This window comes from Agelaius tricolor, unplaced genomic scaffold (genome assembly GCF_023055355.1).
Source record: "Agelaius tricolor isolate 1412-34295 unplaced genomic scaffold, bAgeTri1.0.p SCAF_15, whole genome shotgun sequence".
NCBI classification, from domain to species: Eukaryota; Metazoa; Chordata; class Aves; order Passeriformes; family Icteridae; genus Agelaius; species Agelaius tricolor.
The window spans coordinates 12,481,927-12,506,733 of record NW_027269275.1 but is presented as its reverse complement, the minus strand read 5'-3'; the positions used below and the strand labels follow the sequence as shown (position 1 = coordinate 12,506,733).

The 24,807-nt window shown below is 39.9% G+C and overlaps 1 protein-coding gene across 3 annotated transcripts in view; it reads left to right on the top strand.

Moving 5' to 3' along the window:
• SLC12A4 (solute carrier family 12 member 4) overlaps positions 1-24,807 on the top strand; it is a 47,445-nt gene that overhangs the window by 18,517 nt on the left and 4,121 nt on the right. For all 3 annotated transcript variants that reach the window (XM_071440409.1, XM_071440410.1, XM_071440411.1), the window contains 21 exons: positions 1,887-1,981; positions 3,268-3,399; positions 9,246-9,392; positions 9,963-10,017; positions 10,353-10,483; positions 11,123-11,364; positions 13,151-13,365; positions 14,273-14,437; positions 14,517-14,615; positions 16,250-16,307; positions 17,110-17,284; positions 17,676-17,794; positions 18,278-18,376; positions 18,681-18,800; positions 19,541-19,645; positions 20,589-20,757; positions 21,993-22,188; positions 22,873-23,042; positions 23,220-23,351; positions 23,448-23,555; positions 24,235-24,419. In XM_071440409.1, coding sequence (XP_071296510.1) covers positions 1,887-1,981; positions 3,268-3,399; positions 9,246-9,392; positions 9,963-10,017; positions 10,353-10,483; positions 11,123-11,364; positions 13,151-13,365; positions 14,273-14,437; positions 14,517-14,615; positions 16,250-16,307; positions 17,110-17,284; positions 17,676-17,794; positions 18,278-18,376; positions 18,681-18,800; positions 19,541-19,645; positions 20,589-20,757; positions 21,993-22,188; positions 22,873-23,042; positions 23,220-23,351; positions 23,448-23,555; positions 24,235-24,419 — 2,917 coding nt within the window. The remainder of the gene's footprint in view (positions 1-1,886; positions 1,982-3,267; positions 3,400-9,245; positions 9,393-9,962; positions 10,018-10,352; positions 10,484-11,122; positions 11,365-13,150; positions 13,366-14,272; positions 14,438-14,516; positions 14,616-16,249; positions 16,308-17,109; positions 17,285-17,675; positions 17,795-18,277; positions 18,377-18,680; positions 18,801-19,540; positions 19,646-20,588; positions 20,758-21,992; positions 22,189-22,872; positions 23,043-23,219; positions 23,352-23,447; positions 23,556-24,234; positions 24,420-24,807) is intronic.

The following is a 24,807-nucleotide window of genomic DNA, read 5'->3' as shown; positions in this document are numbered from 1 at the left end:
TTTAATGAGTAAAAGGGGCATGGCAGATAACTCCATTTCCTCAGCAAAAATTGTAAATGTGCTTTAACCACAACAGGATGGGGGGACTGCAGCACACTGCAGCAAAATTGATCTGGTATATTCCAGTATAGGCATAACAAATACAGCAAGCAAGCAGTTTTTGCAGATTTTAACCTTTGCTTAAGTTGATAACTGTTTGATTTTGATGCTGTGTTGTTAAGCTTACTGATGTTTTTCTAGTAATGTAAAAAATTCTACAATTACAGCAAAGTGAGCATCTCCTACGTGTAGGTGGGGTCAGCAAATAAGCTGTGCCCCCTTGTTCAAGGCAGCTGCTCATGAACATTTTGGGGTCAGTTGTCAGAGCTGTGAGAAGGGCACTGGGCACATAAACACAATAGGCTGCTCTTTTCATATATTTTTGGTCAGCTAAGTATTTACTTACAGAAGCTTAAAAATCCCTCTGTTCTTTGTGAATATTGTTTTTCCAACAGTTTTGTTCAAAGCACCTGTCAGCAATTTCCAGAAAATTGTGCTGCTTTCCATGCATGCCTTCCCCTCAATAAGAGTAGGACTGAATGTTCTCAAAATTTTTTTGCTTAAAACAATTACTTTTGTAACAGTGTGGTTTGTGCTGATCACTATGTGTAGGGGAGGACTCCTCTTTGCCTGTTAGGTTAATTTTGTAAGTTGATTCAAATTTCAAAATGCAGAGAGATTTTCACTTGAATTGTATTACAATAATTTAGTGTAGCCTTATTGAATTGATTACTGTAATCATTGAAAAGATACACCCAAAAATCCAGATATTCAATCTCTTGCTTTTGGTGTATTCAGTGTAGAGTATTTTAACTTGTAGTATTTTCATTTGAGATAATAATGTCTTTTTCTTTCATTTTTAATTTCTGTAGTGGTTACATCTTTTGTAAATAGAAAAAGGTATTCTTGGATTAATCCTTTCTTAAGGAGATGCTCTTGGAAATAATTTATTTGTATTGGCTGGGAGAGCAGGGAGTGAAGAGGTACAGGCAAAAGAGAAGAATTTTTGTTTGCTGAGCAGAGGGTAATGGGAGACATAGGTCCAAGAACTTATTTTGAAGATGGAAGTCAATTTAATTTTTTTCCCCCTCAGAGGTTGTTTTAAACTATAGTGCCCTTGGTGTTTTTTTTTTTTTTTTTTTTCTTTTTGTTACTACTTGCTACAGGAAACTCTACTCATCTTCCATGTTCTTTTTTTTTTTAACATTGTTCATTGCATATAGGAATGCTCTGATTTTAGTGTATATTATATTAGGTTTTAATATAGGAGTATAAAAGGAGCCTGAAGAATGCACAGCTTAAATGTTCAGAACACAGTAAGGGTGTTGAATGGCTGGGGATTAGTGGGTGTAGTGAAAAACCAACAGCATTTAAGAACTAAAAAGGTGCTTTGGGAGCTGTTTTGTATTGTCATTACAGAATGTGTCTTTGAAGTGTTCAGTCTTACTAAATGTATCTAACTGGGTTGGGCACACAGCTCAAAGGCTGCTCTTACCATTAGCAGTCATTCCTAAATGCACAGGAGCTGTCCCAGTGCTTGCCACTGTTCTGTATAAAAACAGTTACAGGTATGAGCACACACAAGGCAAATACAGCATTGTAGCTGTGACCCTACTTGTAAATTTTACTTTGAGGTGACTTGTTATTCTATTTTAATGAAACAGAGGAGTAGAAATAGAAATAATTCTACCTTGAGAGTAACACCTTTGATATTGTTAACATTGTATGACTTGAGATAGTAAAAAGAAACATGTTCATTTTACCAAAGGAGTTTTTCCCTATGCATTCTTCAAGGTTACAGTATCATTCTCTGCTTATCAAAACCTGCTTTTTTTTTTTCTTCACAGGTCATGGCAACCATAAAGAAAACAGTCCTTTCCTGAACAGTTCAGAAGCTGGCAAGGGAGGTGATTACTATGATAGAAATCTGGCCTTGTTTGAGGTAATTTCTAGCTGGTTTTTGTACTTCTAGTGTGATTTGGGCTCTTCCATGATGGAAGGGATTGAGCACATCTTTCTCCCCCACCTGCCTGTCTGTGGGTGTCCATCTGTTGTCAGGGGCACCGGTGGGCAGGGAGGTCCTGTGTGTGACAGAGCTCAGGTGTGGTGACATCCAGGTCTGTGAGGCAGAGTTACAACTCTGTGTAACTGTAAACACCTGGAATTAGGGAGGGGCACACTCCTGCTGGAGGCCTTTTCCATAGCACAGGACCACACCAGGTGTGCAGGCTCTTCTGTGGCACTAAGTAAAAGGAGGATCCACCAGGATCCCAAAGGCCATGCTGCTCTCCTGAACAGGAGGTACATCTTGTCTCAGCCCTTTCTGGAAGGATTTGTAATCAGGTTTTCAAACATGTCAGCTGCAGGTCAGATCACAGGAAGGAATATGAAAAGGGGTGCTTGGCTCATGTCATCCCTTCAGGGGTGACCCCATTTGGGGTCCATTTCTGCATCATGTACAAAGCACATCATGCTACTGATCCCACCAGAAGCTGTTCAAGGTGATACCTAAAGATATGATAAAGCTGCAGACAGTGAAATCTTTCTCAATTGGTTTTTATTTCCTGTGTGGAAAGTTGTTTCTCTTTACCATGCAATTCCTTATTATGCTATCAGACATGCAAGACTTTAATTTTAAAGAGAAAGGGAAAAGGAATGATTTTGGTCTGGGGCTTTTTTCCTCCCCCCTGCCCCAAACCAGAAGTAAAATTGGATGGGCTGAGTGTAAAGGTGGGAGGCCCTCCATACGTGTGGCTTTTGGGAATTTTGTCTAGATCCACATGAATTAGATAATGTAGTTTGGAAAATGTAATAAAATCATCAGTGCATACATGTCTACAATAAGCAGAATTTAATCACTAAATCTCTGATTTGTTTGGCAGCTTGACCTTTTTAAAAGTGTATCCTTGATGTAAGTTGACATTGGGGATACATGCAAGCTACACATTCATTTTCTCCCAGTTCTAAGGCCCAGACTTCTTCATTGCTGTAATTATGCTTTTCAGCACCTGAGGAGAATGATTCACATGGTGCAGACATTTTGGCCTTTTCTTTTCAGAAAATTAAAACCTCTCACCAGCAGTTGAGGCACAGTGAAATTGTCATTTCCTGGATGATTTTTCTGGTGTGTTCCCTGGTAGCCTCAGGCATGCCTAGGAAGGTGTGATCCCAGCCACTCTTCAGAAATGCTGTGAACTGCAGAAGTTGACTTGTTGTCTTCTTCCACAGGAGGAGCTTGATATACGACCAAAAGTGTCATCTCTGCTTGGCAAGTTGGTCAACTACACAAATCTCACTCAAGGTGTCAAGGAACATGAAGAAGCAGAAAGTACTGATGGATCGAAGAAGAAAGTATCAAAAGTAAGCAAAGATTCTCTCCATGGCCAAAACTGAGGATTCCCTGTGGGATTTTTGGGGGACTGGCCTCCCTTTTGCTTGTTCTTAACCTCTCTGAGGAGCCATGACAATGTTGCAAAGAAATGCCACAGAAGCTGTAGGGTGTTACAGGAGCTGGGGCAGATGTGGTGGGTACAGCTGCACTGCAGGGCAATTCCCTGTGCTTGGTGTGCATTTAGATAAGAAGGCTTTCAGTGGGCTACAAATAAAAAACTTAACAACCCCCCAGCTTTTTCCTGGTGCTGTTTTAGCTGCCCAGTGGTATCTGACACATCTCTGCAAGGCTGGTAGGCAATGACACAGGGTTTGCAGAAGACAACACCTGTCTGGAGTGGAGGGTGGAGCTCAGATTGGACACCCCGGGGCAGCTCAGGAGTCATTCTGGTGTCAGGCACTTAGGCAACTGAATTCTGCCCCAAAGCATCTGCATGTAGATGGTTGACCCACGGGGCTGGCCCTGGAATGGCTGCAGCAGGTGAGGTTGGATTGTTGGTAGCTGATTTCTATCAGGAGGGCAGTGTTTAACTGCTCCTCTCCCCTCTGGCACAGCTGCAGGTGCTTTGGTTACTGCTGCACCTGCAAGTGGTGTGCTTGCATTTTATGGCTTGCAGGCCTGTCAGTTTGTTTACAAGTTCTGTCAAAAGCAAGGTTTCCAAAAAAGCGAAGATAGCACTTGAATTCTGCTGGTTTTCTGGCACTGCCCTCCAAAGCTTGAGCCATTTCAGAAAGAGATGGCAGTGATAATGTTGCAAACCAATTGTGCTCTCAAGGAGCAAGCATGTTACCCCATGCTGAATGCCCTTACTCTGCAGTTTTACTCTTGGGATAACAAAATTCTTTTGTCAACGTGAAGCATAAAATTCAATTTTATTTGAGACCACATCCACTGAAAGTGCTGCAATATTGTGGTCAATTTTACATCATGAGAGGACTGAGCTAAGGTCACCTGGGTGAAGTAGCTGCATTCTGGTCCTATAAGCTGACATTAAAAAAATAATTTAAACATTTTAGTTATGATTTTCTTTTGTGTGGTACTTGCTATTATATTAATGGCTGAGTCTTGTCCAAAGTTTTTACCTTCACAGTACTAATGAGGAATGTCAGCTGCATCTCTGTTTTAGCATGCTTTTGGTGGGAATAATGTCAGGCATCAGCTTCTAATATGGTATTATTTCATAATCTAAAATAATTTTCATCCTCTTGCTGTCAGAAGCAGATTGATTATTTCCCTGACAAAAGTAGAATGGTGGAAGATACAATAGATACAGTTGTTGAGATTTTGAGGAAGTTCTGATCACTTTTGCTCTTTATTCCCTTATTAATTGACTGACCAGAATACCAGGGTAAGCTGCAGAGCAATCTGGAAGTTAGTCCCTTGCTTCCCTGATAGAAAAAGGATTGGGAGAATTTGGCAATGGGACTGCAGTATACAGTTGGTTAAAGCAAATGTGTATAAAACTTCACAAGGTAAAAATGGGGCAAATACCAGAAAATTGAGAACTTCTTTTCAGTCCCTGGTGGAGTACCATGCATGGTATGGTGTTAATATTTCTGCATTTAGGTATGATTCATGCTTGCTTGTTTTCAAGCTGTTTACTGCCATTAAAAAGGACTATTATCTTTATTAAAGCTTTGCTTCTATGGCAAAATGGAGTTCAGGTTTAATAACTGTGTTTTCCTGAATTATGCTTTCCCATGTCCCAGAAATGTGTGTTCACAGACTTCTCAGATGTTTTTGTAGGATGGGCTTGGTGACCTTTCCAAAAGTGACAGTATCAAGCTGTATTAATATCTCAGTGTTTTCTGTGTAAACACTGCAGTTTCCTTAGGCAAACCTTTGTCTGCATGTCTGTCTCTGGGATAAATTACATCAGCTGCAATATCATAACTGCAGCTTGAATTTCTTCTCCCTCTCTTGCCATAAGCAATATAAAATTTTAGCCATCATGCAGAATATAAGACGACTGAAAACCTTGGCCAATAATTATAATCATTAAACACAGGAAATTTCAAAGCAGTAACTGGACAAGGGTATGGATTGAAGGTATTCAGAAACAGTGCAAACAGGGTTCTTCTACATAATTCTCTTTAGTCATCTGTGCAGTATAAATCACTGTGCTGCTGTTACCTTGTCCTTTCCATCTGAGCATGAGAACAGAAGCCTGGCAGTGCATTCCAGCCCCAGCAGCTCTGTTTGAAGTGGATAAACCCCTGTTAACCCTCCCTTGGTGGATAAACCCCTGTTAACCCTCCCTTGGTGCTGCTGCCCTGGGTGTGCTCAGCTGGTGTGACAAGGAGTGACCTGCCTGTCACTTGCTGGAGTTGGCATCTCACAGGCAAGAGCTGGAGCAAGGCAGGTGAGCAGGCTCTAGATCTGATATTTAAAAATGAACTGAGGAAAGCAATCCTTTCAGCAAGTGACTGTAATTCTCTGAGCAGGTAAGGCAGGTCTCTCAGTGAGGACTTTTGGGACCTAGCACAGCCCTGCCTGCCAAATCACATCCTTTCAAATTCATTTCAGTGCAAGACATCTTGATATGAACATTTATCTTCTTTCAGTGACCCCACTAAATATTTTTGGTAGTAGCATTCTCTGTTAGGCACATATCAGGTAAAATTGACACAACCCCAATGTAATAAGGTGGAAATTGGGTTGCTTTTTCTTTTCTAAACACAGTTTTGCAATAAGTCACTTAACAGTCACAGTGCTATAGAAGTATCCCCTTCTCATGATGGAAAAAATTAGACAAACTGTTTTTGTTCATGTATCTTTAACAAGGCAGTTAATTTCAAGGCAGTGCTGCTGTCTGTCCTCATGCTAGAGAGCACCATGAGAGCTGTCATTGCTGATCAATGTCCCTCAGCCCTGCAGCCAAGGGCTTTAATAACCCATCACACTGGCACAATGGAAATAGTGTCCTTCAGACTCAGATCAATATTTACATAAATTATGTGTCTGCAGCTGATGAGAGTGAACAGAAACATGATCTACATCACTGAAATTGAGCCTGTTTTTGAGATTTTTCTGTCCCTTCTGGGTTGTTCTAAAATGGTGTTCTTCAAATTGTCTTTCTTTCATTTCCTTCATGCAGCATGGGGTGTTACATTTTTTCATGTGGTTGCTGTTGAGGCTGAACATAATAATACCCTTGTTTAAGGTCACATTCTGTTGAAACTTCAGCACTGGTTTAGTATCATTTAGTGATGAAAAAAAGAATCAAGTCACTGTAGATTACTGGTGTTAAATATTTCTGTGAACAAGCTGCTTCAAGTAATATTTGTAAATCGTTCTTGCTTATGAGTAACTTTTCCATTGGGTAAAATAATCCAGACTAAACTCTTAGGCCTGAGATACAGTTAGTGATACTTGCTTGAGCAGACCCTTGGGCATTTCCTAGGCTGCTCTGCTCTGCAGTGGTCTCACAAGTGGACAACTAATGCACAATTTCTCTTCCTCTGTGGTTGAAGTGAGCTTGTAACTTGATAGGCTTGAGAGGCCATTTGGGAGGGTGGGGAGAAGATAATGGAGCAGTGGAGCAAAGCTGCAGGGACCACATAGGGCAGAAGGTAGGAAAGAGCTGAGCTGAAGTGGATTCTCATGCAGAGGAAGCAGGTGTAAAGGGCAGGCAGAAATCTCAGCTGCTTTCCTAGTGTGTGGAGGACTGACATGTAGAAAACCCAAAAACCATGGTGTATTTACTTCTCCTGTGGAGGAGCAACAGGATGGGCTTCTTTTCCCAGATGCCAGTTTTGACAAACTCATTAACTGCTTTATCCTGAGATAGTCACATATCTGATAAATTCACCTGATGGGCTCAGAGATGTTGTGAGGGAGGGACTGATGGATGAATGGTCACATAGATGCTGATAAAATTGTGTGGAATGTGTCCCTGAGAGGCAAAGTGGCAGTGGGAAGCCCCTGTGCTGAGCAATGTCTATTAATTCCTTTCTGAATTTATGTTTATGGGGTTAAAGACACAGTGTAAATCAGATGAAAGTGTTGGAATCAAAAGTATCTACACCTTCCTTTCCTTGAGGAAGCAAGTACACTGTAAATAATACTCCATGAAGATCCTCCTCAATTATAGCAGTGGAATAACTCAGTAAAAAATCCTTACCTTGCCCTGATCAGGACACTTATGTAACATGTGTCATTTCTGACAACAATTCATTTTTTCCTCATACATAGTCCTGGCAAAGCTGATCAGGTTAGATATTTAGGATGGTAATTTGTAAACAATGGCAGGTGATGGTTTAGGGAATTAATTTGTTTTGGTACTGTGGCACTGGAACAGCTGAGGAACAGCTCTGGCCTGTGCTTGCAGGTCTCATAGGGTAACTCCCCTGCAAACCCTCAGCACAAGATTCTTCATCCACTTTCCTTCAGGAGGTTCACCTGAGCTCTGGTGTGTATGAGAGAAGTCTGATGGATCTGTTTCAGTTTTAGTCAAGGAATTCAAAGCTGACTTCAAAAAATTCAGCCAGCAGCTCCTGGCACTTCTAATGAAGAACAGTTCAGATCATGTTCTTGGGCACGGTTTTGTTTCATGTCTGGCAGGGCAGGTTTCTAGTGCAGATGAGGAAATTCTGGATTGTAACATGTAATTGCAAGTTGAAGCACTAAATTCCTTGGTTGCTTTTGACCTGGTGATGTTAAACATGTGATTCTTTAAGGGTTTTGCTTTGTGTAATGAAATACACTCTTGAATTACCTTATGTAAAGTTTTTGGCACCCATTTTATTGCTTGTCTTATATACTGTTGCTTTGGGTTCATGACTTCATTTGTCTATAAAAGTGCTATTTATTGTTGCACCTAGCTAATCCTGTGTGGAGTCAAATTTGAACAAGTTTTGTCATCTCCCTTTAATATCCTTCTCATTTGAATGATGGTTCAACGGCTTCTTTAAATGCTGTCTATGTAATGTGTTTTGGAATTCATGTTTATTTATAGAAGGGAGTATGAAAAAGGATGAGCCTTTCAGAAGTGACACTCTATTCCCCCTGTGTTTTAGAATTCAGTATAATTTTAAGTGCAAAACGAAACCTTAAAAAGCAGAAGCAATGGAATATCTTGGCAGGAAACCACAGAGATTTAGACTCTGAAATGCTGCTGGTGCCAGGTACACCAATGCAACAAACATTTTTATATTCCTTGGAATAAAGTCCTCACCAGTGGCATTGTGATGCCATTATTTTGGATGATTTTTCTGCAGGATGCTGTGTTGAAGGCCAGTCAGGTGCAGTTCCTGTGAAGTCATGTAACTTGTGTTTTCTCAGTCACTGACAAAAGAATTCAGAGTCTGATGCTGACATTGAACTTAAGAAAGGGTAGAACCATTAGTTTTAAATGAAATGTATAACATGGAAGAAAATACATTATCCATGTCTCCATATTGGTTCCAAATCTTTTCTAGTTGTAACATGACAAAAGTATGTTTTCCTTGAAACTAATTTGTGAACTCTGGGCAGTAGGTAAGGATCTGTCTTGGGGTCTGCAGCACTTGACATGTTTCATATTGTAAATTCTATGGGTCTACAAAAAACCAAATAAATGTATCTCCTGTCGTTACTAGTCAGTGTTAAATATTGAGGTTAATTAGTTAAGTATGTGACAGGGACAGCATTTTGTTCAGAAATTCATGATTTTGGAGTTTATGTTGTATTTTGTTGAAGTCCTGCACAACACTATTTGAGTGTGTCTACCTTAGGTTTCCCAGGTTTCTATCCTTTAAAAAAATGAACTTCAAGGCCTTTTTGGTTACCTCTGCTTTGAATAATTTCAGTTAAAGAATATAATTTTTTTTTCCAGTCACCCAGCATGGGCACCCTGATGGGGGTGTATCTGCCATGCATGCAGAATATCTTCGGGGTCATTCTCTTCCTTCGGCTGACTTGGATGGTGGGAATGGCTGGAGTTCTTCAGTCCTTCCTGATTGTATTGCTTTGCTGCTGTTGTGTAAGTACTTAGGTACAATAATGCATGTGACAAAACCTCTGTGAAACTACTGGGAAACTTGGGGAGGCAGCATTGTAGGTGTTTGTATAAAGAAAAGTCAGATTTACGTCAGGCACTTTTGCCATGTTCGTAGCTGCAGGATTTTTTTTTTTTTTTTTACTGTTACTTCTAAACTGGCAAACTGTAGTGTAAATGCAGTCTTACAGATAGTGTTTGTTCAGCAAATAGCTGTTTTCCATGCCTGCCCCAGGTGTGGGCTGCCTGCTTTGCTGGACCAGCCTTGGTGGGAATCGCAGCTCTGCAGATGGAGGAACACCTGCATTCCCTTATCTTGCTTTGTCTGCAGACACCCACTGCTGGACCTGATAAAGCAGGGGCCATCTCTCAAACAGAAGTCTCAACAGCTCAGTGATTAAATTCCTGCTGCCCTTATTTTCTTTTAGATAGTGAGAGGCAGAATAAATAGAAATGCTGTATCATATATGCAGAGGCAGCTTATTTTATCAAGAAATAAATTATGTTTTAAAAAATGGTGTTGACACAACTGCTTCCTTTTCCTGTGTTCTCCAGACTATGTTGACAACCATATCAATGAGTGCAATTGCCACGAATGGTGTTGTTCCAGGTAAGTGTGGTTAGCAAGTGTCTCAGTTGTGTTAAAAGGTAAAAAAAACCCTCAAAACCTAAGTTGCTATAAGCTGTTAACATGGTGTTATTCTAGAGAAATTTGCTTAATCCAGAATACAGATCCTAAATTAATATCTAATATTTCTTCTTGTTATCAATCAAGCTAAAGATCAATTTATTTGGCTTTTACTCATGTGCCAGCAAAAATGATACTTCAGTTGAGCCTCTAAATAGCTGATACAATGTATATAATTCTGTGGTATTCTTTTTGTGAATATTTAAACATTTATAGCAATAAATTATAATTTTGCTATCACTGTTCTTGTTTCACAGCTGGTGGCTCCTATTTCATGATATCTAGGTCGTTGGGCCCAGAGTTTGGTGGAGCTGTAGGGCTGTGTTTTTATTTGGGAACAACATTTGCAGGAGCCATGTATATCCTTGGTGCCATTGAGATTTTATTGGTGAGTAGTACCAGAGTAATCCTGCTTTAAAGACAAATAACATACAGAAAGTGCCCCAGTACTCTTGTCCCATATTTGCATACACATTAACAAGAAGAGACTGGAAGGTCTCCAGTTCCTTGGTGTGCAGTTCTTTACCTCTGGTGCTTCCCTTTGGAAGCTGCACACACTGAGTGGACTGGGAGCTCTTCTGACAAGACAGATGAAAGTGCCCTAATGCAGGGCTCATGCTCAGCTTTGATAGAGGTGGCTCAGTTGTACTGCTGACATAGAAAGGGCTGTTATCTCTTGACTTTTCCTGTAAAAGATTCCCAGTGAAGAGCATGCTGCAGAATGCAAAGTGATTTACATTTCTAGTACAGTACACATTCCCAATCTACATATGCACTGTTGAATACCTTAAAATACCCTAAAAAGTGGCAGTGACTGTAGTTGGTCACTACTAAAAAAGCAGATGTTTTCCTATTGGCTGTATTGCCTTTGATTTTAGCTGTCACTTCTGTAGTCTTCCAACTGTGGAGCTTAAATACTGAAGTTATTTAAGCAGTTAATAACTAGTTAATTAACTAGTTAACTAGTTATAACATAGAGTTCTGTGCTGGTGTTCCTCCAGCTCACTTTGCTTTCTCTTTGCTCCAGACATATATTGTGCCACAAGCAGCAATTTTTCATCCCTCTGATGCCCACGATGCATCCAGTGCCATGCTGAACAACATGAGGGTCTATGGCACCGTGTTCCTCATCCTGATGGCAGTGGTGGTGTTTGTAGGTGTGAAATATGTCAACAAATTTGCTTCCCTCTTCTTGGCCTGTGTAGTGATATCCATCCTGTCCATTTATGCTGGAGCTATCAAGTCCATCTTTGATCCACCTGAATTTCCGTGAGTAACCTTTCTGGATGTGGGTCTGGAAGTTGGTTACTTTCATGTAGGTTACTTGAAGCTTGTGCCTGATACAATGTTTTTTTGTGAATTACTTCCAATATTTTTAGCTGTGTTTAATGACAGTGTGCAGAACTCATGGAACTGAAGTTTCTCAGGCTAAAATGAACATGTTATTACACTTTTTATACTGTTTTGGTAGAAGGAAGTCTCGTGGTGAGGCTGATGGAGGCTGACACTGCTCTGCTTCTTGCAAAGCCAATCCAGTCTCTTGGCCTGCAGCTGTTGGGGTTGGAGTGATGGTGTTGCTGGGTTATTTGTGAGCTCTTAGGGAGCAGTTTGGCAGGTCCCTTTTCCACAGCCACTCAGACACCACACACTGCTTTTGTGGCTGGAAATTCCTGGTGTGGTCAACTCCTTGCTGAGAAACTGGGCGCCTCTTGGGAGTGTGATGTGGGGCTGTGTGAGGCTCCACAAGAGCTTTCCCTGTCTGTGAGGAGCCTGCCCTGCACCCAGCAGGAGCTCCTTGGCGTGTTGGAATCAGCTCCTTCAGCTCAGAGCTGGGGCAGCACTAATGTGGATGTATGTGTTTTACCAGGAATGCAAACTGTTTTCTGATGCTGCTGACAAGAGATGAATGGAATGGAAATAGGGGAGTTGGATCTGCATAATTATTCACATTTTGAAATGCTTTGACCATAACTCAGTGCTTGCAGCCCTCAAGTGTTCCCTTTGGATATTTAAGGCCCAATGATTATAGTGTTTTACAACAGTGAAGGTTTACAGGAGTAAAAGTAAAACAATGTCTCTACATCCCTCTTATTATCTCTTAGATTGTTCTTGAATGTTTTCCCTATCTCTCTTCTTGGAGTGTAATCCTTTTTTTTTTTTTTTTTCTCTGAAGTAACAGGATAGTGTATTTATTTTTAATTTTATAGGGAAAGGCTTCTTGGAAGTTACAGTTCACAGGCTTGCAAACGTGCAAAAACAGCCCTTGTTTTTGTGTCTTCAGTGATAAATAGGACCTGTGAAACAATTAAAATGGAATTATAATTAATTAAAATTAAAGAAGCTTTATTTTCCTGTGGGTGTTTTCTGACAGTGGGAAGAAAAGCTAAATGAGCTTTTAGGAGCATGAAGCTGTTACATTACATCACTATCTGGTGGAATTGTCTTTAGACAAGTGGATTAGAAGTTTTTCAATGCTGAAATAAATGATGTTTGTGGTTAGATGAAATACAACAGGCAGTGGAGGATTTTAGCAATTAAAGACAGTATCTGCTGACAAGAAGAACTTTTGCTTATTGGGATTTTAATATATGTTCCTAATTTTGAATCCAAAATGTCTATATTGCAATTCAAGTGTTGCAGTGTAGAAACTGGGCTAATGAGATTCCAAATATCTTTAGATATTCTAAATATGTAGTAATTTTAATTCTAGTACTCTTCACATTTCTTCCACTCCAGTAGTTCTGTTTAATAAAAAAAGAGAAACCAATGCCAAACAACAAAAAAACCAAAAGTTGACCTAACTGTTCCCTTTTATTGTTCAACATAAATCAATCAAATTCCATAAATCAAAAAAGTAGCTTTGTATTTCTGGCCCTTAAAGGGAACAGATACAGTCTTTGTTGTGCTACCACCATCCTTTTGGAGGTGAGAAATGATGTAGCACAGTAGAGTCACTGGAAGTTTCCACATGATATAAAAGAATAAGTATGGATAAGTGTGGATTTAATTTTCCCATTTACATTCAATAACTCTAGTGTTCATGTTTCCCTTCCAGGATTTGCATGTTGGGCAACAGGACTCTGTCAAGAGATCAGTTTGATGTTTGTGCCAAAACTGTAGTTAAGGATAACATGACTGTGGCCTCCAAGCTTTGGGAACTCTTCTGCCACAGCACAAACCTAACCACGGAGCACTGTGATGAATATTTCCTAATGAACAATGTCTCGGAGATAGCAGGAATTCCAGGAGCTGCTAGTGGCATTTTAATAGGTATGGTAGAAGCTTTTTTCCCCCTTAAAGAGGAGGCATGCTGAGCAGCTGAAATGGGTCAAACTCTTCCCTGCTGGTTAGGAAAAAAGGAATGAAGAAATGTAATTACAGTGAAGAAAATGATCTTCAATATAGAAAGTCTTATAACCTTTAAAAAGAGGGGATGGAACTTTTGTGCTGATACAGTACTTGTGTCCTGTAAAATTAATTAAATTTCCCTTGTTCATCTCATAATTTCAGTATGAAGTCAGCTGTAATTTTAAGTTATACTAACATGAAAAAGTTATTAAAATTTTTCAGAACTCTATAGTGACAGCTCTCTTCTTTAGACAGGTTAACATTATGCCCTGAAAGATAAGGGTACTTGTATAGAAATAATGTGTCTCCTTCTTTACCCACCCCTGAATAAAGTATAATTGAAAAGTGTTCATTATTGAAATGAACACCAGAGAGCAGGTGCTGAGTGCCAGAGGTTCCCATTTCCACACAAACCAGCAGCCTGGTTTCTAAGATTACAAGAAGGCTCAGCATTTGTTAGTGAAATTTCAAATGCCAAACATATAGTTCTGTAATTCTTCCACTGACTGAAGAACAAGCCCATTTCTGTCCAGAAAACTGGTTGATATTGCTTTGTATTCTCTGAGCTACTGTGTTGTGTGGTGGCTCATAAAAATATTCAGTGTATTTCCTTTGGTTGAAGCAGGTATGAGGTTAAAAGGATGTTACATTTAGTAATAATAAAGTTTAAGTTGCTTAGACTTCTATAGACTATTGATACATGTTTGTGGTTTTCCTGTGTTGATCACTGAATTGCATTTATAATTTTCAGTTGTAAACCCATTATAATGAGAACAGGTTTGAACTGAAACATGCTTTTCTTTTCTGTGGTGTGATAATAACCTTGAAGACAACTTATGGAGCAATTATTTGGAGAAAGGAGAGATACTGGAGAGGGCACATCAGCCCTCTGTGGATGTGGCAGGCCAGAAGAACAACCTGCACCTGTACGTGCTCTCAGATATCACCACGTCCTTCATGGTGCTCGTTGGCATCTTCTTCCCTTCAGTGACTGGTGAGAATGCTGGCATGAGGGACCTGCTGGGGCTCTGAGCTTCCTCCTGCCCTCAGATCTTACCAAAATGTGCTTTCAGGTATCATGGCTGGTTCAAACAGATCAGGGGACCTCAAAGATGCACAGAAGTCCATCCCTGTTGGAACAATTCTTGCCATTGTCACCACATCACTAGTCTGTATCCTTTTCAAATTACTGGACTGCTGGGACATTGTATCTGATTCCTGGAACTGCTTTCAGCTCACCAAATTATCAGTGCAAGTATGATTGGCCAGTGGGGGAAAAACCCCAAAACAACAGAACATTAATCCTAGAGCTGAAAGAATTGTAATTATTATCCTGTAACTTTCCATCCCCTTTTTTGTGGTGGGTTCTTTTCTTTTGCATTCCCATTGCTGTTCTTTGCTACACAGTGATCTCTAGCTTTTCATGCTGGTGGTGTACTTGGAGATTTTTTTTTAAGGTTGCAGTGAAACATTAAGATGAGGGGAGTCTTTAATGGTAGAGTTCATAAATTTCAGTTCTGTTTTCTATTAAAAAAGCCTTTTCTTTGGAGTGACGTTAAGGAGTATAGGTTCTCTTGAACATTTTAGAACAAGATAAACTGGATTCAGAAATTAGACAATGTTCCCAAGTGTTTTTTCAGCTCTTCAGGGCTTAGGAGAACAGGAGCTTTGCTTAAGAAAGACTGTCTTCATCTCTGCTCTCCTGCTCAAGAAGAGATGAGCCAAGATCTTTCAGCTTTATCTAGCTCTTGGTATCCTAAAGGACAATTTATCAACATAGAAAAAAAATCAAAAGAGCTTTCTTTTTCACCCTTTGGGTGAATCATTTTCATCCAAAGGGCAGCTGGCTGAGATGGTGACTGTTTTGAAAATTATGCTGTTTCATTCCTGGTTTTTTGCCAAGCTGTAAATCAGGATGCATCTTGCTTGTCCCAGCTCTTCAGGAATGCAGCATGTCCCTGCTGTCACTTTGGGAACTGACCCTGTACCAAGAAGTCAGCATTTCCTGTGGATGTAATAAATATTAAAAGAGGTCACAGGCTTAACCCCCAGCTCTGCTGGCAGCTCTGGCCTCACCCAGTGGGTGACTGGATCTGGATGTGTCCCTGTTCATGCCACACCAGGGTGACACTGTCACTTTCAGGAGCAATGTTTCTCCTGTAATTGCAGTTTGTAACTTATTAGTTGCATTTCAGGGGTAGAATTCAAGATTTAACCATTTGTGTGAACTTTATTCACAAGGTCAAAAACTTTACTGGAATGCCAGATCCAACAAGCCTGAGGTATTTTGTACTCCTCAATGCTGAAGCAGTACAGTTAATAACAAACAAACAAACCTGATAGCCAAAGACTTATTGGTGATGTGAATGCCAGCAGAGATTAAAAAAAAAGAATGTGCAAGGTAATGGTTTGCTGTAGTTCAAAATATCAGACACAGGAGAAGGAGAGAGAAAAGCAAGATTTTAATATCAGCTTCTGTATTAGTATTAATAATTCTGTATTAATATCAGCAGAAGATTAAATTGACATTTTAGTATAAAAATGGTTCATTTGATTTTTTTCTCCTTTTTCATAGCATTTAAACTTGTCCTTTTCAAAAACTGAAACTTAGAAGAAGCTTTCTCTGTAACATTAGGAGGTGCATGTGAGCAGGGAGACATTAATTTCCTTGCCAGCTTTACCATGTACTTGTGGAGAAGCTGGAGTGCAAGTGCCACAGGATGGAGGCACATACTGTCCTTTCCACAATGCTTTCATCTGCCATGTCTAAATAAATTCTGCTTCCTTAGCACACTCTGTCCTCCAGACTTCAGTTGTGTGTTATTATTTGGAGCCTGCATAGAAGGTGTTGTCCTGAGAGATAAGTAAGTGTTACTGCTTTAGTGCTCTCCATTGTTTTACTTTTTTTACAGTGTAGGTGTGTTCTTGCCTGTTTTCTCTGTGTGCCCCACTCCTCTCCTTGTTGTTTTTTTCTTTTTAATTAATGGTGGTGTACTTTGAGATTTTTTTGTTTTTTAGGTTGCAGTGAAACATTAAGATGAAGGGAGAGTTTAATGGGAGAATTCATAAATTTTAGTTCCTTTTTCTAAAAAAAAAAAAGCCTTTTCTTTGAAGTGATTTTAAGGTGTATTTTTAATTAAAAAAATATTTACTTCTGGGTGCCTTTTAAACCATACTTGTATGTAAAGTGTGACCACAGTTTTTGGAATCTTCTTGTATTCCATTTGATATTTTCTGGCATGGCACCCTCAGATTTTCCATCCTCTGTCTTAGTTCTTGCCTTTTTGTGATAATAATACAAGAATTTTAAAATATGTGTAATGAAAAGAAATGTTGAAACCAAGCTGCAGACACTTCCAATCTGTACATCAGAGATATTTGATTATTTGCTTAGATATATTTGATTAGATATGAGATTATTTGCTACTTTCTGTGTTCTCTAGTTAAGAAAATAATATAGTGTTATTAACAATACACTATAACATATTAAAATACGATATCAAAATATTAATTAAATATGCATGATATTAAATATTAACATACCAATTAAACTATTATATTATTAATAATAGTATTTAAATGACATGCTAAAAGTGCCCTGAAAGCCCCAAGGATGAGTCTCAAAGCGGTCCTTGGGGTACGAGAGCGGGTGTGTTGCCGCTGCAGGTTCGGCGATGCTGTGAACAGGAACCTGGTGGTGGGGACGCTGTCCTGGCCCTCGCCCTGGGTCATCGTCATCGGCTCCTTCTTCTCCACCTGCGGGGCGGGGCTGCAGAGCCTGACTGGGGCCCCCCGGCTGCTGCAGGCCATCGCCAAGGACAACATCATCCCCTTCCTCTGGGTGGGTACCTGCGCGGGCTGCCGGCCCTGCTGCCTCGCCAGCTGCCCACACTGACTGACTTCGTGCCCTTAAAATCAGATTTATTCTCCCCACTTTGCCCAGCGCTGAAGGGAGGGGCAGTATTTTTTATTTTGATGGGTTTTTTGCTTTTGTTGGAAACAAAGAATACTTTGAAGAGTTTTTAACTAGACTTATGGGGTAATTTTTTTCTAGAAGTTGAACATCTAATTTTGTAAAGCATGGCAAGCCGTTAGAATAATTTGACTTCTTACTCTAGAGAAGGAAGTATGTAAGAGAATTACTGTTGATTTAAAAAAATATAATTTTCTTTTTTCCAATTACAACCTTATGAAATACCAGGAGGATTTGCTTAATGTTTCTGTTTCTTCAGATCTTTGGTCATGGAAAAGCGAATGGTGAACCAACGTGGGCTCTTCTGTTAACAGCATTAATTGCTGAGCTGGGAATCCTTATTGCTTCACTTGACATGGTGGCTCCAATTCTCTCAATGTAAGAAACAGCCTGGTTGCTGTCTCATAGGGGGTAGAAATGCTCTTGAGTTTTGCTAGTTTGGTTGTCTTTCAGAACTATATCTTAAACCAGTTAAGCAGATTTCCAGAGCCTGAGTTCCACATCTGTAATTTCTATGAATCCTCTGACTTCAGGCTCTACATATAAATCTATTTGTTTCTGTTCTGGAGTATTCTGCGAATAAGCAAGTTTTTACTATGTTTTTATTTGGTTTTAAAAAAAACCCATTTTAATCACAGAACAATGACAGCATTATGCTGTGAACAGATCTAACTTGATCCAATTAAAAAATTGTTCCAGCTACTTTATGCTAATAGTTCAGGCTAATAAAAATCAGAGGGGTAGGGGTACAGGGCATGGGACAGTGCAGTGGGGTTTTGACTTGAAATCAATCATGTAATCATAATATATGCCAGGAACTATAAATGTGCATGCTAAAAGGTTTTGCACTCTGTTTTGCAGGTTTTTCTTGATGTGTTACCTCTTTGTTAATCTTGCATGCGCAGTGCAGACACTTCTGCGAACCCCGAACTGGCGGCCACGCTTTAAATACTACCACTGGTGAGTGGGGGGCTGGCCTGCAATCTGCACCTGGGAACCTTCTCCAGGAGGGCAGGGAGCAGCTTTTATTGCTCTGGGTACCAGTTGTACACGAGAGCCAGACTCAGATATGTCATGGCACAAGAGTTTCATTTCAACAACAGGACACTAAAACTGGTGGGACTGGGGACATCCAGTGGAGGCTTTGCTTTCACTGCCAGTTCAGCACAGACAGTTTAAAGAAAAAAGAGCAAGAATATAATTGACTTGTTTTTTTAAGCTTTTCTGCCCCACTACTTATTAATACCTTTGCTTTCCATTTTAGGGCCCTCTCATTTTTAGGCATGAGCATTTGCCTGGCACTGATGTTCATTTCATCCTGGTATTATGCTTTGGTGGCCATGCTTATTGCAGGCATGATTTACAAGTACATTGAGTACCAAGGGTAAGTATTAACTGGATAAGAAAGGGTAAGAGAGAGGCTGGATAATTTAATGAATTATCTCTAGAGCCTTCACATTTGGAAAAGGAACTGTCCAGAGATGACTTGGAGGGCTTTCCTTATTAGTTAATTTTTGTTTTCATTGTTTCACTGTGTCACTGCTAAGCAAAAGCCCCTGAAATACTTTGTTGTTAAGCCTTTAAAGTTGTTAGGTGAAACATGAATCATAGGAAGTAGAAAGCTGGTTGGGAACTATCTGCTGTACTGCAGATGATTACTTCAGGCCCAGAACTGCTGATGCCAACCATTATATTCCAGTTTATCTGCAAAGTTCTGTCTAGATCAGTCCTTGAAAATTTGAATTGGCTGCTTGGGTTGCTGGAGATCAGCATTGGATGGAGTCAGGCTGTAGTGTGGTTTTCTAATTTAATTTGACCTATTAACTAAATTGAATGTTGAAATGCCAGATGTTTGTATATGCTTGGGAAGCCTTCTCTGTAGTGTTGATTACAAATTAAGCCCAGAATGGTGGTTCATCATATATATATTTTACTGAAGCATCTTCACTTTTCTTACGTGATCTGTGATATCGCAGACATTCATGCACAAATTATAAATATAGATGCCATACATGTCATGTTATTAAACCCACTGTAAGGTGCTCAGAGCTCTATAGCCTGATGTAAGTGTGCAGCTGAGTGCTCCTGGAGCCATGTGGTGGCTGAAGTGTTTGTTCTTCACAGGGCAGAGAAGGAGTGGGGAGATGGCATCCGGGGCCTGTCGCTCAGCGCTGCCAGATACGCCTTGCTCAGACTGGAGGAGGGCCCTCCACACACCAAGAACTGGAGGTACTCACCCTGGACTGGTGAAATGGCTGGCATGGTTCTCTGCTTACACTCAAGGAATTAAACTGGACTCTAAACAAGAGTGTGAAATAATTTAAATGCCCAGGATATTAAAAAAGGTGTTGAGTTTGCAGTAAGCTGTCCTGTCACTGTGTGGACCTGGTATGGGCAGACCTTTAGTGCCCTTTGGATCTTTAACTGGACTCCAAATTGGTGAATTCAGAAGTGGAACCTGGGGAAACTGGAGGTCTGTGAGTACAGAGGTGTAGAGACCAGGAAATGAGCAGTGGCCAATGTTATTCCTTCTGATGTCTTCCCTTCTTGGTGTTGAAAACAGTGAGCAAGAACCCTCTTGGCTGGGCATTGTACAACCCTTGGGCTCTGAACAAGATCAAGAGGAATCTATCAAAGACAGAGTTTTATAAATCTTTTTATACTTGTTCAGACAGAAAGTGACTTGATTGATTGTGTAGCAATACCTTAAGGAACAGCAGGCAGGTGGGATCTGAGTTTAGATGAAAATATTTGTGTTTTCCCTATGCCAGGTTTCTGGAGACAGAATACAGATATTTTCTTGGCACAAGTATCCAGATAGATCTGGGAGAACAGCCCTACAGTATGAACACTATGTGTGCTCCAGTAGTACTTAAAAGAGCCTTGAAAAACATGCCTGTAAATAAAACACTAATGCAAGCCTCTCAAGCTGAGTATATCAGCAGGTTTTATTACTGTCAGCACAATGCAGCAGCAGAATTCCCAGTTTCACATCTACTTTAAACCAAGAGAAACAAAATATTAAGTAAAATCCCTCAAATGTGTGAGAGACAGAAAGAATGTTTCAGAGTTAAAATTTAAGCACAGTATAAGTGATGAGAGGCAGTTTTTTAACATGTGTCATTGTTAAAACTTAAGTTAAAAAATACATTGTCTTTTTTATTTTCTCCAGGCCTCAGTTGCTGGTGCTTCTGAAGCTTGATGAAGATTTGCATGTAAAATACCCTAGACTGTTAACATTTGCATCCCAGCTGAAAGCTGGTAAAGGTTTGACTATCATAGGATCAGTCATCCAAGGGAATTTCTTGGAAACTTATGGAGAAGCCCAGGCTGCTGAGCAGGTCAGTGTCCTAAATCCTGAAGTAGAAAGGGGTGAGTGGGCAGGTAATGCAAAATTTTGTTTCGTAATCATACGTAGAAAAAAGCATCTTGATAAGGCTTCCATGAAACACAGAACAAGTTCAGCAGTGCTACAGCTGTTCAGGAAGGGACTTGCAAAAATGTTTCAGCTGCCAGTTGTGCTTTTGGGAATGCAGATCAATGCTCACATTGTAAACAGCCTTACTGCATAAAACTGCCTTCATTTATAGGAAATAATGACTGTAGAAGTTTCTGAATGCTGCTTAATGGAAGGAAGGGGACTGTTTAGTTTTCTGAATATTCCAAGTAAAAAGCTTTTTATGGAAAGAGTGATAAAGCAGTGGAATGGTCTGCCTGGGGAGGTGGTGGAGTCACCATCCCTGGATGTGGCACTCGGTGCCATGGTTTAGTTCAGGTGTTAGGGCATGGGTTGGACTCAGTGATCTTAGAGGTCTCTTCCAACCTAGTGATTCTGTGGTTTCAGTAACTGTTAAACTTAGGAAATGTGTTGCTTTTCAGTGTGTTGATAAATTTATTACAAAAAGCATTGAAGGATGGTCCTGAAAATTTTTTAATAAATTACTTAATTTTCCTCATTGTGTAAACATGACATCATAGCCCTGTTTACATCTGTATAGCTTCAGTGTATTCACTTTTTCCCCCTAGAGGCTTTTTCTGTAGGAAAATTGTTACAAAAGGAAAGCTAATTAATGAACTATGTGTTGATAAGTTTGTTTTCTTTTTAAACAAATAAAAGGTATACTTGCTAGTGTGTGGGTTTTGGTGCTTATATTTGTAAATTTAATATAATACAGCATGTTACATGGGAATCTGAAACTGGAAATCCAAATGAAGTCAATTGGCCTTGGGTTTAAAAAGGTGAGTGTTATAGAATTAGAAAATGGAAAGTAAAATAGTAACACAGATATCACTATCTACTACTATGAATAAGAGATGATACCACAAACCAAAAAATCTTTTAATCTGTTAGAAATGCTGATGTTTGGAAAGAAACTGTGTTTTAAACAAGTGGATGTTTTCTCTTTTGTTTTATGAAGGAAATGTGATGAGCAGAACTTTGCATTGTAATATGCTTTACCTGTGGACATGTGAACCAGGAATTTACATTATGATCTCATGACAAAGAAATATCCTGTCTATAAAGGAGTTCATTTTGGAAAGGAAAACTGAGATTTTTTCCTTGTCTGTCTTTCAGACTATCAAGAATATGATGGAAATTGAGAAGGTTAAAGGATTTTGTCAAGTGGTTGTAGCCAATAAAGTTCGAGAAGGAATTGCTCACTTGATCCAGTCCTGTGGACTTGGTGGCATGAAGCACAACACTGTGGTTTTGGGGTGGCCCTATGGCTGGAGGCAGAGTGAAGATCCAAGGTCTTGGAAGACATTTATAGGTGAGCTTTAAAGGTTTGGTGTGATCAGACATTGTGAACAGAGATGTTTATTACACACATGGGATTTTAACAGAAACCTTGTAAGATTGGTTTTGAGTTTGTCTTTTTTTCTAGTATTGATGGAGAAGTAGGTATTTTCTCACAAAACTGCTCTGTTTGAAATACAATTTCCTTTAGGTAAAAGACCTAAGAAAGATCTTCAAAGATTAATCTAGCAGCTAAAACTCATATGTCTAATGAATGGTTAAAAAATCATGGGCTTGAGACATGCCGGTTTTGTGGCAAACTATGATTTGTTTCCTAGATAATCTCTGTTTTGTCACTGGTTCTAACCTATCCTTCTCTAGTGGATAACACTCTCCTTGCCTCTATCTCTTTCATTCTACTGTGGTCCAGTTACTTAATCAAATCTGAACAGAGCAGATGCTGTCTCCTCATACTTAGCTTTGAAGGTTGCTGCTTTACTTTCCAGTGTGAAATAAGGTTTGTGTCCCTGTGAGTCTGCTTTATCCTGGCTTTGTCACTGGGACTGACCTGTCTGTGCAAGCCTTGCTGGACATACTTTTCTTTATTTAAGTGATGGCTTTTATGGTTTGCTGACACTTGCTCAGTGAGTAGTGTTTTTCTAGCCATAAATGACTCTTGCAGAATTGGAAGTGACTGTGTTCTCCCCCTCCTGGGCAGGTACTGTTCGCTGCACAACTGCAGCTCACCTGGCTCTGCTGGTTCCCAAAAATGTCTCTTTCTACCCCAGCAACCACGAGCGTTACAACGAAGGCAACATTGATGTGTGGTGGATTGTGCATGATGGAGGCATGTTGATGTTGCTTCCTTTTCTTCTCAAACAGCACAAAGTAAGCAGCTACACAGAGAATGTCCCCCACCTATTTCTGCATTCTTTAGTTTAAAGAAACATGATCCAGTTGTAGAGCCTGTATTGATAAATGAGAGTGGACATGTTGCTAAGTTTCTAATTTGTAGAGCAAAGTGTTATTGGTTCAAATAACTGAGAGTTGGTGTTCCCTCACCAGGTTTGGAGAAAATGCAAAATGAGAATTTTTACTGTTGCTCAGATGGATGATAACAGCATCCAGATGAAGAAAGATTTGGCTACTTTCCTCTACCAGCTCCGAATAGAGGCAGAGGTAGAAGTGGTAGAAATGGTAAGGGAATTGAGGCCATTTTTCATTTTATTATGCACATGATGATGTTTGGTTATGACTTGAATACAAACACAATATTTGTCCTTATTTCTGCAGCACAATAGTGATATCTCAGCATATACTTATGAGAGAACTCTTATGATGGAGCAGAGATCTCAGATGCTGAGGCAAATGAGGCTGACAAAAACTGAGAGGGAAAGGGAGGTATGTCATTTTGTGGTTGTTCTCTATGGGCTGCTGAGGGTGATGACACAAAGTGCCTTCCTAGCAGTGTGTTATGTACCTGCTGCTTAAATTTAACTCCTGTGCTCTAAAGATGTAAGGAAATACATCTAATGTAGCTTTTTTTGTTTCCCAAAATTGCATGTAGTTCTTGGTTTTTTTCTTTATATCCGGTATTTGTGTCAATTTATAGCATATCCTGTTTTCCTACTGAAGATGTCTTTCCAGTTTGGACTTAGAGGACATGTGACTGTGATGTCTATGACATGTAGCTATGAAAGATGATCCATCTTTTCTGCATGGGTTTGTTGAGCTTTTTTTTTTAGTTGTCCAAACTAAAAAACTTTTTTTTGGGGCTGGTCTTGTCTGCTGTTCCTGACCATGTCATGATGTGAGCTGGGCTGACATTTTTTTCTTGTATAGATACAGGCTTCTGTCAGTCCAAATTCTGCTTGGCTTACACCCATCAAAACTGTTAAAAGTCAGTTTGGTATGTAAGACTTTTGGCTAGGGCAGATGCCTGGTATCACAATTCTGAACGCTAAATTGAGTGAGCCAAATAAAAGATACAATGGAAGAAAATGTCTATAATTATTTAAAGTGCACCAGAGAACATAAAATAAAGTCTCTGAGTTCACCTGGTCACTCATGTGCCCTCCAGGCTCAGCTTGTCAAGGACAGACATTCAATAGCACGTCTGGAGAGCCTCTACTCAGATGAGGAAGATGAGGCAGACCCTGTTCCTGAGAATATCCAGATGACCTGGACAAAGGAGAAATGTGATGCTGAGAAGCGGAACCGAGGCAGTGCTGTGGGGAGCTTCAGAGATCTCATCACCATTAAGCCGTGAGTCTTGTCTAAGTCTACACTTGGCACCTCTTGAAGCTCTACATGTGCTGCGCTTTTAATTTTCTTTTGTTTCCTAATCCTTGGTGTGTACTTGTGCTATAAACATTGAGACCTGGCTATGAAAAGACAGCAGTAGCCTCCTCAGAAACCTCTAACCAATCAAATGTGCACACATCCCTCAGTATTTCATTTGGTATAGCCAAATGCTAAATTGGAATTGTTAAATCCTGTGACAACTTCCCTACTGTCTCCCAATCCCTCAATAAAACACACTGATAATTTCACTGTAATCAGAATTTAAAAGAAGAGGTGATAATTTCACTGTCTAGCATGTAGTGTGGATGTTTAACCCATAAAGGAAGAAGCTGTGGAGATGGTGATGAAT